The sequence below is a fragment of the Cheilinus undulatus genome, linkage group 21 (assembly GCF_018320785.1).
Source record: "Cheilinus undulatus linkage group 21, ASM1832078v1, whole genome shotgun sequence".
NCBI lineage: Eukaryota > Metazoa > Chordata > Actinopteri > Labriformes > Labridae > Cheilinus > Cheilinus undulatus.
The window spans coordinates 20,462,912-20,478,699 of NC_054885.1; the positions used below are offsets into that span (position 1 = coordinate 20,462,912).

Genomic DNA, 15,788 nt, shown 5'->3' on the forward strand with positions numbered 1-15,788 from the left:
AACGTTGAAAATTTGGACAGTCAGCGAAATGTTTGTACTTTTGTTAAATATTTTGCCGTCCACATATAGTGAACTGAATCATCTTACAGGTCAAACTACAAAAATTTATTTGACAAGGAATAGATAATGACATTACTTATTGGTTGAAGCCTACCGTTGTTTAACCATTTGAAAGAACACTTTCCTTCACATTGTTTAAAGACTGATGAGCCCAAATACTGCGCTAAAGTAAGGCCTTCTGATCAGGGTCTGCCATACTTACTGATTCCTTCCACTAAAAAGGGAAAAATGTAGTCGTGTTTTTTCGTAGTTTTTTTTGTAGTTTGTCTTCTCCTTACATTGTGTTTTATCTTCTGAGTAGCTGCTTCAGCCATCGTTTTGTTCTGGGAAAAAGGCCAACCACCAACGGACAGACCAATGTGGAGGCAGTTTATTTAATTTCTTTTCTTCGTCTTATCATGTTGCCATGTTAGAACATGACTGCTCCTGTAACTGCAACACCTGCAGAGTTAATCCTGAAGGGATATTTTGTAACAAGACAAAGTTCAAACAATGCTGTAATAACATTAAAATCCGAAAGCAGTAACTCTTAAGGAGGATTTGGGTATCAAGCCTCCTTCTTGCACTAAGCCTCCCGTAAGAGTATACAAAGAGTGTTTACTCCAGAGTCATTGTTAAGCTACAGCATGAACAAACATGAAAACTGTTCATAAGAAAACGCAAGCCACCACCGACAGTAATTAAGAAGTACTTTCACATTGTCACAATAACACAATCCACTCCAGCTACTTATCCTGACTCTCAGCAGTGAGTGGGAGTGGATGAGAAATCCTGAGTGACTTAAAAGGTCCACAAATACAAGCTGTGAGAACTCAGACACCGTGTGAGTGAGCTGACTCACTCGACTCTGCTGTGTCAGGAGCTCGTTACCCACTCAGCTGCGCAAACTCATAAGAGGAGAATTTCCGGTCTGAAGAGGTGCACATCAGCGAAAGCTCCTTTCACACACTCGCCCACATAAAAATATCAGGAGGATATGTTTGATTTTGTAATGGGTTCTACAGCTGCTGCCTCATTCAACAAATTGTGGTTCATCACTTCCATCATTTAGCATCAGCTTCAATCTTGCTTTCAGTAAAGACTGCAGAAACACCAAATGCCTCATCGTGTCTTCAGCTGGGACCAAAATATTCAAATGAAGAACTGCTCTAACACATCTCAGAGTGAAAACTCAGAATGATACTTGATGATATGAACATAAATTCTAGATCAGTATGAGGCAGCTATAAACAGATGATCCAGATTATTGGGCAGAGATTTGGCATCCATTTATCCAACCTGGCAAAAAATTGGTAGAACAGTTTACACAAATGTGGTTCCATTTACTGGAGCTTCCTGTTTGAGGAGTATGTTATTATCAAGTCTTTTTATGTATTCCAAGCATGAAAACCTGCTAGATAACCATACTGAACAAGTAAATGTTTTATTCAAAGGTTATCAGCAAAAAGTACTTAAAGCAGAATTGACAAAAGTATTCAGGCATAGAATAAAAAAAAATGAGCTCTTTCACCATGCTGGATTTTAGAGCTGCAGCTCAGCTCTGTCCCTGCACAGTCTGAAACAGGAAACCATTTAAATAACAGAGAACAACTGGCTGTAAAGTGACAAATGCTACTGATGAACTCTTACTCTCTGTTTGGATTAAGAACATGTGCCTAGCATAATCATCTAATAGAGCATAAGCAGAAGATTGAAAAAATGACAGTGAGGGTTGTTTGAAATGATGCATGACTGAGAAAATATAAAAGCTTTACAGCAGAGGAAAGCAATAAATCCACTGCAGCAATAACAAACTCTCCGCTATCCAGAGATTTTTTGGGTCAAATTCAGGAAGGCAAGAGCTTTGGAGGAAAAATATACAACTGGGCAAGATTTTCTCTTTCTAAAGCAGCCACTTGGATGTAAATTTAACCTTTAATTTAAGGCAAACAATGCCTTTGCTGGTTTTATTTTCATACGTTTTTGTATTGATGCGGAGTATACACATAAAAGCCAATTTGCTCAGAATAAAGAGACACTTCTTCAAACAGCTGATAGCGAACATTTGTCACGGAGGAAAAAATAGAACTGACCCCCTCCCCTTCCTGCAAGAATTAGCCCTGAGGCGGAACAGCGTTTTTGCTGTGGCATGAAACAGTTTTACACAAAGTTGGTATGCATTGTTTAGAAGAAATTAATGTTTTCAGCTGATGTTCTGCCAAAAGCTTGGTTCTGTGTACAGCTATCAATATTTGTCAAAGAGAAGGGCAGGAAAAGAAAATGCTCTAGAGGATGCTGGAAAAGAGGGAAAGGAGTCTTGTGTGCTTTTATTTCTAAGCACTGTCTTTTTTTCCAAGAACTTTACAGGGATGTAGGAAATGCAGACTCTGGTTCCTCTCTCCACTTCTCTTATCTCTGTCACACACAAAAGACAAAGCAACACACCCACACAGAAAAACGAGGCAGAAGCACTCTCCCTCATCACAGGACTGGGCTAAACTAGACACGTTAGAGGGGCTACTGCACTGCTTAAAAAGGTGGCCCACTGCCCTCCTGCGCCTGCTGCAGATGTGGCAGTAATTTTCATATAGTTTATGGTCCATTGACGGGAACATGTCCTGCTCTATAAAACAATGCCCTCTCACTACTGCCCAATAATCAGAGCACAGAGGGCTGACCTATTTCCAGTGAAGTTTGAGATGATTAATATTAAACATTTACGTACAAAGATGCTAATTGTGGCACATGCAGAAGAAAATGAATGACGCATAAGACTCATACCTTGATCGATGACTGCATACTGGTTTACCACTTTGGTAACATACATATCAGGAGCAACACAGAAGTCACTGGAGGTCTGGAAAAACAAGAAATAAAGACTAAAAAAGGGAAGAAATACAAATCATGAACTTTACGCTACATACAAAGGAGCCAAATGTCTCCACAAACACAACAGCAGATGCAAGCAATTAGCAGAAGCTTGAAAAACATTTTTACAGTGTGACAGGCTGACTTCAAGTCAGCTGAGAGCAATAACACAAACTAATCAATAAAGTAATTTCCGTCCTTCTTACAGCAGCCAACTGCTTTGGTTTTCCTGGCTTACAGCTGCTGTGTAAAAGCTGAAAAGCTAATCCCAATTATTTTGTTGCGATTACCAACATCCCCTCAACCAATCTAATCACAGCTACTTAAAAGCAGGGGTGGAAATTAACTACCGTTAAATGCATTTATTCAGATGACTGCAACTGAATATTTTTTTGGGTTCTTGTACTTTTTTGAGTATATCTTTAAAACAGTATTTTTACTTACGTTGTTTTTAACCAGGGTAACTGTACTTTTACTTGACAATACGCTTGTATTTTTTCCAGAAACACATAGCGAGAGAATGACTCCACATCACATCGAGAAACAACAACAAAAACTGGAGTGTTGATGTCGCAGGGTTAAAGATTTCAGAGTTGATTTTGACACCTAAAATGTCATTTTAACTCCATTCTGAGTGACATGGTCTTCAGTGTTGCAGTTATTTGACAATGTTGATCCACCAGTGTTAGTTAAACTCTGTAAAGAGTCAAGTGATCCAAGCTCCACCCACTGTGATTTAAATCTGGGGGATTGTGTGGGCGGACTTCCCATCATGCCCTTGGGCAGAGTGTTAAGATGTGCTTTAGATGTTTTTAGTTGTGTTTTGATGTTGCCAATAGTACAGCGATCCCTGCTGGAGTTCTTTTGCTCATGTTTCTAGTGGATTGTTGTTGTTTTTTATGTGACACATTTGCACCATGGGTGAAGTTGTCTGCTGGGTTGGAGTTCCCGCCTTTGATTGTAGGTGCTCCCTAAAGGATGCCTAGTGCCTTCTTTATCAGTTTGAATGTTCTTGCTATGAGGTTGACCCTGCTTTGTTCTTGCAAGAAGGAGACCTACCTTTACACAGATTTGCAAGAGTAGCTGCAGCTCTGTCATATTATGAAACAGACTTTCAAAAAAAGGTAGTGTGGACCAATATAGACACTTTTCAAGTGTTGAATTTAACTCTTTGTGAGTTGATTAAAACTGCTAATTTTGCTCTGTATTTTGATAGGTGTGACCTTACCTGTACAACCTGGTTGGCAATATGTTCTCTTGTTCTTGCCAACAAGGAAAAAAAAATCACATTTTACTGTACATCTCCTCAGTAGCTACTCAGTACTTGAAGTAAACTTTAAATGAAGAACTTTTTATTTTTACTTAAGTAGATTTACAGGCCAGTAATTTTTCTTGTACTTCAGTAAATTTTAACTCGAGTAACTGTACTTTTACCTGAGTACAATAGTTGACTACTTTTCCAACCTCTACTTAAAAGACACTTGTGGTCCAGTATGCACATTGTATTTTGATATTTCTTCCCACTTGTTGTCATATTCAATAAAAAAACATGACTTATGACTTATAATAAGAGACTAATTAGGAGAAATTCAGCTGCCAAGTCTGCATTCTTGGCTGTGCAAACAAACCATGTAATCCAATTAAAAATAAAGAACTGTGCAGCTCTACCTGAAAAACAGGATCATGCTCTGATGGAGACACTTACCGCGGAGACAGCCAACTCCAGCCCCAGTGAGACCCAGCTGATTACCAGAGCGACGACACCAAACAAGCACACACTGGGAAGAGAAGGGAGAGGGAGAGAGTTTAAGAACCTTTAGCATATAGTATCAGAGCGATAACATTAATGTATAAAAATATATATGGACATTAATCTACTGAAAGGACAGATAACTACCACATTTATATAAGTAACTATTTGTTAGACATGATTTTTAATCTGCTCTGGTAGAAAATTCTAATTGGCTTTACGGCTTTAACTCATTACCTTTTAGTGCCTCTATAATGCGAATAGTGTTTTTATAGCTGTTCTTCTGAAGATAAAACAACACAACATAAAAAAGGACAAGCCAGTAGATTTAAGAGTCAGACCATAACTGTGTAGGAGTGATTCTTTTACTAAATGAATTCAGACAGGGCCAATATTTTAGAGAGAGCTTGAAGTCATCTGGTCTAACCTATATGACAAGCTTTTCCTCTTCATTTGGAGGCTTTATTTTCAATCAACACTTCTTCTGTTAAAATTGTTACAATTATTTCCCAGGGGACAAATGTTTTCCCTTTAAAGCCTTTGTGGCCGTGCTGATGTGATGAGACTCACCCGATCAGCGTTCCCTTGGAGTTGCGAATGAGGCCGAACAGCACAAGGAGGCAGATGAGGACATCAAACAGTAGCAGGCCTATGTAGCCCAGCCACCTGTGAAGACAAATGCCATTAACAGCACATGGCTGGGAGCAGCACAGCATACCACTGAGCAGGGAACAAGAACTCTAGCCTTAGCGCAGGCAAAAAATACTTGCATGAAGTCAAAAGGAACTGAATTCATATTCTTCAAAAATAAACAAGACAAATAAAGCATGCCAAGAACCAGTAAGAATTGATTTTTATGGCTGAACTATGAACAAAGGTCAAATCAATCCTAAAAAATTTTTACCAAGAAGACCAATATACCCAAAATAACTCCATGTGTGGCATCTCTGGGGCAGATAAAACTTCAGAACACAACACTGACACACAGCACTATCATCTTTTGAGCTAATGTAGTGAACTTCTTAGTTTAATAAGTGCTTCTTTAAAGAGTCTTATTCTTGACCACCTTGTGAAGTCCCATGTATATTTTAACTTCTTAGTGACAAATCTAGCCTTTTAGCTGCTGACTGCTCCTCTTAATCAGCCTGTTGCAGTTTGCTGCTGATAAGCTGCCACTATTGGGAGATTGTGACCACTGGGTTTGAAGATTTTCATCAGTAAAATCAGCTGCCTACTGTGGCAGAAAATGAACTATGAGAGCAAAGACAGTGAAGCAGGAAGGTAAAGCTGTGTTACTGTAAATTCAAATACAGTCTACTTGTGGGTGCTGCGATGTATGTCATTCTGATTTGCATAAAATATGGCGAAATGCAGGGTTTTTTTCGTCAACCACATGTTTTGCTGGTTTCAAAGGGAAGCAAAAGTATTGCAACACTGATTTTCAGGAAGTTACTGAGGTTGTTTCTCCTATGCTAAAAGTGGCCAGACAATACTACTCAAAGAGTCAAGCAGAGTTTCAGATTCAGGAGGATATTGCCATCACTAAAAACTCTTTTACATTTTAATGTGATTAAATGATGAAATCAGAGAAACATGAACACCACTGTTATCCATTTGGTTAGCCATTTACAGCATTATGATTCTAGACACCCTAAAAAAGTCTTTACAGCTACAGGGATAAAAGTAAAACTTTCATTTCTTTCTTACAGACTGGGAAATAAATACAGGTTTTAAATGCAGAAGCAAAACATTACTGGCATAACACTGGTATCAGTAGATATTAGCTTAAAGAGTGAATTATCAGAAGGTTTAAACATTTCTGACAGTGTTTGCTATTGATGTTCCTAGTGTATTCACTTAAACTTAAAATATATTTGAGTTTTAGCTGACTTGTCTGAAGTAAAATAAAGACATTATGTAAACCAGCTTCACACTGCAAAAGTAAAACAAAGCCATACTTTAATGATACAAAAACGGTTTGTGGATGTTGCTAAAGTTAGCAGTGCACCACAGGCCTTCAATCCTTTTTACAGGTTAACTGACAGGGACAATAAAGCATACGATTAATAATAATGAAAAAAATTAATGCACGATTTACAGACCTTAATTAAATGCAATTAATGCATCAATGCTGATAGCCCTGATCAAACATAGATAAGGCTTTTATTTAGTGACATTTAATGTATTATAAGGAATTAAGCTTAAGGTCTGGACAACATTTATAATCTGCATTGACATCAGTATCAGCTAAAATGAAATTAGAAATATCAGCATACTGGACATCGGCAAAAATCCAATATCCCTAGTTTTACTCTTTGATATGCTAAACAACTTTGACTTAATCCCTGCTGTCTTAGCTTCCTTCTGTGTACTACCTTGGGTTTCCACAGAGAATCATCACAGTCTGGGAGGAGGCTAAAGAACTGAGAGGAGGGACAGCAAAGCCGTCATAAGTCAGCGAATAACAGAATGTATGCCTGCATTAATATTTAATAAAGAGTCATTGAGTAGTTCAGGAATCATGCTCTATTGTTGCCTGTGTGTCAAATGTGCTTGTTAAAACTGCTGCTGTAAATGGCACTCTACACTGGGATAAATGTTATTTTAGTGCATTACTGTACATGCTACCATTTTTGTGTGCAGGTTGCTTATTATATATTGCAAAATTACCCATTTTCCTGCCTGACTTCCTTTTTGTTTCTGTGGTCTTTTAATATTTGACATTTTTTAAACTATATCGCCCCAAAGTTTCCATGTTGGTATCTCTGTGTGTATGAACCTTATACTGTGATTGACTGTGTGGATTGTACCATAACAGTCTCACCTGTACCAGTCAAACAGCTCAATCTTGACGGCGAGCTCCTCCAGGGAGATGTTGCTGTTTTCCCAGAAGGGAATCTCCACCATCTGCCGGACCAGCTCGTCCAGCTGGCCCTGCAGCTTTTGGATGATGGACAGGTAGTCGGCATGCTGTGCGTACTGGCCCTCAAGCTGTTGCAGATTGTCATCTACAGTCTGGTTCAGTGAGGATGTACTGTCATCAACCTGAACCCAACAGAAGGACAAAAGAGGGCATGAGGAGAGAACAAAAGGGGGGTTCACTGCACAACTCCAGCCTTTTGGGGAAACCAGGGCAGCTCATGGCAGAGGGGAGATGAATTATTAAACATTTTGGCATAATTTGTGCTCTCAGTCTTACCAGCTTCAGCACCCCAGTGATTGTGCGGTTTGCATGGCGCAGGGAATACGTCAGCCGATTCACTCCATCACAAGTCTCGCCGTTACCATAGAAACCGACAGCAATGCCAGCGCTAAGGGGGAGACAAAAGAAAGGGAGGGGAGACAGGATGGTGAGGAGGAGGGCTTAGCTAAAAGAGACACAGAGAGGAGACAGAGAAGAGAGCGAACGAGGGGGAGAGCGAGGCAGGGGGAGAGGCGTGTGAACTCTGTATTAACCCTGTCGGTTCAGAGCCCAGTCAACGGGCTCCATTCAGCTCCAGCAGAAAGACTCCATACAGAACCATGGAAACACAGAGGAATGGACCAGCTATGCCCCAAACCCCACAGCATGGCTCACAAAGACTGCACTGAGGCAGGAGACCAGCTCTCATTTGCAGAGACAGGCTTCAGGTTGCAGAAAACGGTTCCGGCAACTGCATGGGAAACAGTTTCTAAAGGTTCACTGGCAAAAAGAAAAAAAACAATTCATAATCCACTTTCTAGCAACAAATATCTATGTTTTTGTGACAAAATTAACTTCCTTTCAGTGCTCTGAGGAGCAATTTGAAACATGACGTGCTATCTCTTCCTGTGCTGCAGCTGTTGGCCTTTTTGATAACCTCGATCCTAAGCCAGAGTGGATTTCATCAGATAGGATCATGATAAGTGAATCGCTCCAAGCTAAGTCAGACCAAGTCTAACAGTGCTCAGCCAATGGCTCTAAGCAAATAAATGGGTTTTCCATCTTCTGAGAGGGCAGCTAATCTCTTCCGCTCTTCACCCTCCGTGTGAAAAAGGTGAAAAGGGGTAAAGTCACAGCAAAAGCAAAAATCAACCTCCCTGCTGTGACTTGAACCTGTGGAAACTCTGTACTGTTCTTTCTATCCTTGGAAAAAAAAAACACTTAAAAAAACTTCGGAAACAGAGAAAAAAAAATTGGGATAATCCCAATATTGTTCACAGTGGTGCAGTGCTTTGATAAGAGTCCATGCCTGGCATCATTTCCCAGAGAACAAAAGAACAAAACACAGCACAGAAATGTTTGATCCTTCCTGCCTGAACTCAAACACATTTGTGCACGGGTACAAAAACACTCATGGATGCAGTGTTTGTAATGCAGTTCTTGTACTCATCAGGTCTCCCAGCTCTTTGTGCTTCTCTGAATCAACTGTGATGGCTCTCCAGTGGCCCATCAACAGACGGAAGAAAACAGGAAACAAATTCAGTGTTCAAGGATACAAAGCAGACCCAGATGGTACAGTTGTCACTGTCTACATCTAAACTGAAACCATTTTACACAGCAGTTTCAGGGCGTTGTGCTTAAGTGTGTATGCTTACGATTGTGATAGGACGTCCCACTGCATAGTCATTTATGAGTCATTAAATGTTACACTGTCGATACTGAGTCCTGACATGTTTTCTTCCCTAGATATCACAATCGCACAGTGAACACTGTGAACATATTTTAGAGATAAAAACTGGTCCAATTAATCTGTATGATAATCTTTCATGTGTCGCTCCTTTTTTAAATTCAATATAATGAACCATGTCTGCAACCCTGCTGGCCATGTAGCTCTCCATCTCAAGGGAATTCTCCTTAGGTGTTGCATCACTGAAGTCTTTCCCTTCATTTCCGCACTGAACTATGTACTGCTTTATGATTATTTCTGTCCTGTGTTGGTCTTTTACATGGATTAATTAATAACATAACCCACTCTAATAAGCTTTAAGCTTGCAGGGCATTTTAAGAGCAGTGGCACTAAATAAGCTACAGAAGAAAGCAAATCACAAACTACACTGACAATCACTGTTAATACCTTAATGTCATACACAGTTGCTCCGTGGTTATGGTGTATGACTCAGCCATTGCACTCCCACACATGGAGCTCAGATCATTAGTAGTCTATATCAGATTCTGGAGAGCTGAAGAGTTGAAGTGCATTGCATCAAGATAGTACAACTAAAAACAACAGTTACAGTTAAACCAAGGATTAGACCACTCAATATGGCATAAATCAATCAGTTGATTTTGTGGCTCTAAGACTACGCTCACACTGCAGTTAAAAGTGACCCAAATCTGATTTTTTTTACTCTGGTGTTTCTTGTGCTGTTTACACTGTCAGAAAAAAATAAAATAAAAGTCATATTGGATCTGATCTCTAAATCTGATCTTTTGAAATTCATCTGCACTGTGAACAGCCAAACAAAAAAAAAATCAGATCTGAGCAAAGATCCAAAATGAGCATTAAGGCCTGCAGTGTGAATGTATCTTAAATCATGGTGAGAGTCTCTTCCCAGGGACTAAGTATACTAGCTGGATGTAAATAAATCAACCTTATCTTCTACATCAAACTTAGCTATGACTGACTCCTGACTCCTAGGCTCCAATTTACACCGAGAAGGGTCGTAGCTACACCCAGTCACATTAAACAAATGCATGTGAACATTTGCCAAGAGGGGACTCTTGCAAAGTAACACACTTCCCTTTGTGCTCAAAAATCCTTAAGACAATACATTGTTATGCCCACATTGCTATACATGCATTGATAAAGATTTTACTTCATTGATATGGCTTTTTACACTGTGACCAGGGTTAATTTTGACAGCTATTTTTAATTTTAATCTCAGTCTAGTCTTCAGATTAAATGCCTTTTAGTTTTAGTAGCATTTTGGTCATTTCTACCCTTTATAGTTAAAGGGCCAGTCCCATCTTTACCCCTTAACCCTTCCCATTGCCTTAGAAACAAAGCGGTAAGGGGAAGGGGCGAAAACCTTCACTTAAGAGACGCCACTTGATTGCTGTTCATCATCACACATTTCCGACAAACAGTGTGTCATTGGAGGTGACAATAAAGCTGTGTTGATGTTGTATATTTGTACAGTTAATAGCCCTTGTTTACATATGTACTTACTGAAAATACAATAAACTCTCGGTCCTAGTAACTAAGATTGAATATATATATGAGAAAACACAACTGTTCTATTTTCTACAATCATTTGTAAATTTAAATTTGCACACTTTCTTCGTAGTCCGTTCTACCATTTTGCAAGTAAAGGCAGTGCATGGTTGGAAATTCATCAAACCCCTTGGTTTCAAGGGGAAGGGCTACGATAAGGGCTAAAGGGTAGAAATAGGATTGACCCTTAGTTTAGTCTTTCTCATGAATGAAGGGATTTGAATGAATGAAGGAACTTTATTTCAGTTCATTTGCAACAAATAAAACAATTTACAAGGTCAAAGTAAAATTTCTGGAAAAAAGGTAGTCAATGAACATTTTTAATCATAGTTTAAGATGACAATATTAATTGGCTGTGATGGTAGTTTTATAACACAATGCAGCTTCATAGCTTTTCTCACTCCTTACACCAAGGAAGGACTTAGCAACAACAGCTAGGCTCACTTGGCTTGTCTGTGTCATCCAAACCAGCACTGACTGAAGCTGTAAACTCAAAGTTTCACTCAACTTCGGATCAGGAAATCATATGCACACTTTCTGCTTTATTTGTAAAGACATGAGCTGAATAGCAGTGGTGAGAAAGGCTTCAGTGTTAGTAATGTTGTTTAATCTTCACTCGTCCATTCATCGCAGAAACAGCGGTGCCGTTTTTTATTAAATTAAATATGAATGTATTTGAATTTCTTAATAGCTTGATTATAAAAAGACTATTTAAATTTACTTCAATATCCAAACATCTGAATTTAACTGTTCTAAAAAGTAGAAACCATTAAACTACACCTCTTCTGTTATCCTCTACAATAATAACAAACTGCTGTAGTGAATTCAGAGCAGGACATGTTTATGACCCCAAATCAATGTGGATCCCGATACGTATCGTGAGCAGGGGGAAATACCCACCCTACTTCCCTCCTGTTCCAACTTCAGTCAAGCTATTGTCAAAAGATTTAAAAAATATAAACCAAAGCAAATCAAGTCAGAATTTTCCTTGTAGAGCCACAAAAGCGACTTCTTATAAACTGGCATGATGTCTGATAGTTAGGTTTAAATGGCCCTTGCACCTGACCTGCCCCGATGTCACGAAATAAGGAGTATTTGCAATCAAACCCCCCCCTCCTTTTTTTCACTAAAAAGTTTATCACTGTTTTCTTTAAAAAGATGAATATGGCACAGCCATAACTTCATCCTCAAAGAGAAAAGTAGGGGCATACTGGGAGAATCAGCATCTGCAAGACAGGGACGGCTCCTTGTTTCCTAACACATCTTGTAGTGTATTTATGGGATGCTATTCGGCTATTCAAACAGAGCTTATCGAATAAAAAGAAGCTTTTCCATCAGCTGACTGTCCATGTTAACTTACAGGTTTATGGCACAATCACAGATGACTCTGTTTCTTGTCTTCATGTCTTTTCTTTGATAAATTCACTGAGTGTTTTAAAAATATGTATATATCTAATATCTAATGTTTTATGATTTATGATATACTTACTCTTTAGAATACAGAAATCCAAATCCCATGTTAACCAAGAGGATGAGAGACTTTATCAGGGGGTTCATAAACAGAAATTTTATCAATCTCACCCTGATCACATGTTGATTCTCACCTGCACACAAGTGTTGCGATGATCACACACCAGGCTGTACAGCAGCAGTCAGCATTGGGCTGATCTTCATTTTTGTTTCGCCGGCAGCACAAACAGATGGAATAGAAGAGCAGGAACAAGAGGTCCACCGCCAAACAGGCGAGAGCCAAACCTCCCAGTAACAGGATGGACTGATGGACAGAGAGAAAGAGTTATGGAAACTTCATTGCTGATACTACTTACACATCAATAACAATGGAGATAATGGGCTTTCAAAGAGGCCCACAGAAATACACCACACAGTATGCTTGCAGCAGAGCACTGACCTTTGAATCGATCACATGCTCTGCTACAAGATATTTTACCCTATTATTACGTTGATTAATATGCACTAGAAGCTTTAATGAATATCTTTAATTATTTAGAGCGTGGGAACCTTGGGTCATCTCTCTGTTTGATTGAAAGGGCAAAGTAGAAGAAGCTTTTATTTTAAAGAATAAAAGTGATGATCATTTTGGCTAAATAATCATGGCACTGCATCTTGAAATGAAATTAAAGAAATGGTGGGGGAATTACTTTTTCAGAAGGCAAATATTGTAATATCTAGTACATACATCAGCAATCGACATATAGACAAGCGAAATTTCCTGGCTTGCACTTAAGCTGTGTAGTATTATTCCAGAGAAACCTCTCAGTCAACAGCAGCACTTCCTATGTAGGTCAGACAGAGGGCCTCTGTGTTCACTGAACACTCCTGAGGATTCACGGCTGGGGCAAATTTCCATCGTGCCACTTTTGTTTTATTAAAAACCCACACAGGGCTGCTCTATTTGTTTACTTCACACCGCATCCCCATGGCAGACACACCCTGATGCAGTGGTTGTCGACCATCATGGCAGCCAGTGAGCTCGATCTCTAAACAATTAGAGGCTCAAAGCCGGTACAACAGAGCGTTTCATGTGACCATTCCCGTGTCCAAATCCTTTTAAGTGTTGACTGTGTTACAAAGGACAGAATGGATAATCAGTCACTAATACCACTGAATGACACAGCTCCTGTATGTTGGTCTGCACGGTTCAACAGTTCAGAGGAGCACAAGGATGCACCAATATGACGTGGATGTACACTGAGCACCACTCAGAGCTCAGCCATCTGGACAAGTGAAGACTTCCCCTGAGGGCAGTGAGAGCATTGGAAATAAGCAGGCTGCCATCACAATGAGCTAATAATTAGTAAGCTCATCCAGTGACCTCCTTTATGTTTGCTTGAGCCAGTGAATGCTCAAACAGCTGTGTAACCTGTCTGTCAAATTCCCCCTACTCTAGCCATTCTGTTGAAAAATGCTTTTCATATGAACATTTAACAGAGAAGACTATGCAGCAAATGAAACCATCCTGTTTAACACCAGGGATGTACGCTCCAAGTAATAAAAATAAGCTGAGCAACAGCAACTATGTGGTGGAATAAAATTACATCTGTCAGCAAATAGTCGAGTTAACTTCACATAAACTATCTCCTACAATAATCCTTCAGTCTATCTTATTCACAATGAAACCAATCAAGTCCAGTACCTAAAGGTCAGCAAATATTTCACTTCTACACAAAAAGTCAAAGCAAACCATGACTTTTCTACAGATAACTACTGAAAATTTCTTAACAACCATGAATGCCATTATTAGCTTTCATGCAGCTCTAGATGATGATGCATGTCTACCACAGCTTCCTCTTTAAAGGTAACCATGATTCACTGCTGGATTTTCTGAATCATGGATCCACAGTAAAACAGGAAGCACTATTGTCTCATGACTTCCATTGAATTCTGTCTATTTTCTACTGGGTATAAGACTTAACTTTCAGTCACTTTATGCTTTATGCTATTAGATAGGGGTAAGAATAGATAAGATGTTACTGATATCTATGCCATTACCAATTCCGCAAAAAGTTCATCAATTCCCTTATCGATAGTCTTATTAGACTGATACGTTTTTACTGGTAACAACTCATATTTTATTGAGTCTCTTTCTCTTTGAACACTGAACAAGATGTATTCCACCTTCAGTGAGAGTCAATGACAAGCACATTTCAATTACTGGCTATAATAAACAGTTTTAATAATTAACAATGTTAAACAAGTGTTTTGGATAAGAACATGCCAAAATATACAAAAATGGTCTCTTTTGTTGGAAGTATCTCAGTTAAAACAAAATGCTCTCTGGCTCTTCAATCTCAACTTGAATTAGAGTATAATACTACTGCTCAATTTCTTTAAAAGATAAAACGTTAAAATAAATACAAAACTATTCTCCGGATCCTACATCTCTAGATGTGTAAACATAATTTGAATGGTTCTTGTGCAAAAATGTGCAAGCCTTGCAAGAAATCCCTGTTCAACAGACGTTGCATGCACCCTGGTCGCATCATTTTTGAGAAATTAAGCCACACTTACAACCACTTTAGCCTGTGTTACAACCCTGGCTCAGGGGAAGCAACACAATGGAGCAGACACCTGTGTCTGTGACTATGCCATGTGTACTTACTTCACTTCTCTGTTTTTGCTTGCTTCGCTGACTGCCTCTCATAATGCCATGTTTTTTTTCAAGACATGTGGGAGTAAGGCATCGATAAAGGAATTGTTGGGATTAAATGTAAATGATGTCAAGGAACTGAACCAATTGGAACAAGTTCACAACTGGAACCAGTTCTTGATTTCCATCCCTATCCTTAGATGCCTCTACTACAATGCAACCCCATTATTAACAAACCCTTTGTGGTCCTAGAAAGTTACATAAGAATTATAGTGTGGTACTTTCAAAATTCATTAGCACATTCAATTAATACATCACTCGAAAGGTAATACAATTACTCTTGACCCTTCAGCTGGCCTCTGAAAAAATAAGTCAGGTAGAATCCTTATGTGAAGATGACAATTTTTTTCAGATCCTTAAGGATTTGCCACCTAAATATTAAGCCAAAGGTAAATTTTAAGTTAGTCACCTGGCATAAGTGTTCAGGTTCTGGAGAAAGAAATAATACCTCTTTTAGCATAAGATTGATTTCTTTGCATTACAAGCAACTGGAAAAGAGTTTACTGGTTTCTCAAATCTTTATCTTTTTGATTTTTTTGGTTGTAATGTCTCAACTAGAGGTATACTGGATGTAGAGAGAAAAAGTCTCATTTAATTTCTCAAAAAACACCTGATTTTTTCTTTCTGTACAATGTTGCATAGAGAATTATACCTTTACTTATCCAGGATTTGTAGCCATAATCTAATTTGTTGGGTGTGAAGTTATGGTCATAAGCACACCAACTTATGATTTTAAGGATTTCTGACTTAAATGTTAGGCCAAAGGTCAATTTAAGTTGGTAACCTG

General features: G+C 38.9%; 1 protein-coding gene across 2 annotated transcripts in view; it reads right to left on the bottom strand.

Moving 5' to 3' along the window:
- ttyh3a (tweety family member 3a) overlaps positions 1 to 15,788 on the bottom strand; it is a 33,113-nt gene that overhangs the window by 15,809 nt on the left and 1,516 nt on the right. For both annotated transcript variants that reach the window (XM_041817586.1, XM_041817587.1), the window contains exons 3-8: positions 12,438 to 12,607; positions 7,857 to 7,968; positions 7,482 to 7,702; positions 5,228 to 5,323; positions 4,613 to 4,685; positions 2,821 to 2,896 (exon numbers count right to left, since the gene is read on the bottom strand). In XM_041817586.1, the coding sequence (XP_041673520.1) occupies positions 2,821 to 2,896; positions 4,613 to 4,685; positions 5,228 to 5,323; positions 7,482 to 7,702; positions 7,857 to 7,968; positions 12,438 to 12,607 (748 nt within the window). The remainder of the gene's footprint in view (positions 1 to 2,820; positions 2,897 to 4,612; positions 4,686 to 5,227; positions 5,324 to 7,481; positions 7,703 to 7,856; positions 7,969 to 12,437; positions 12,608 to 15,788) is intronic.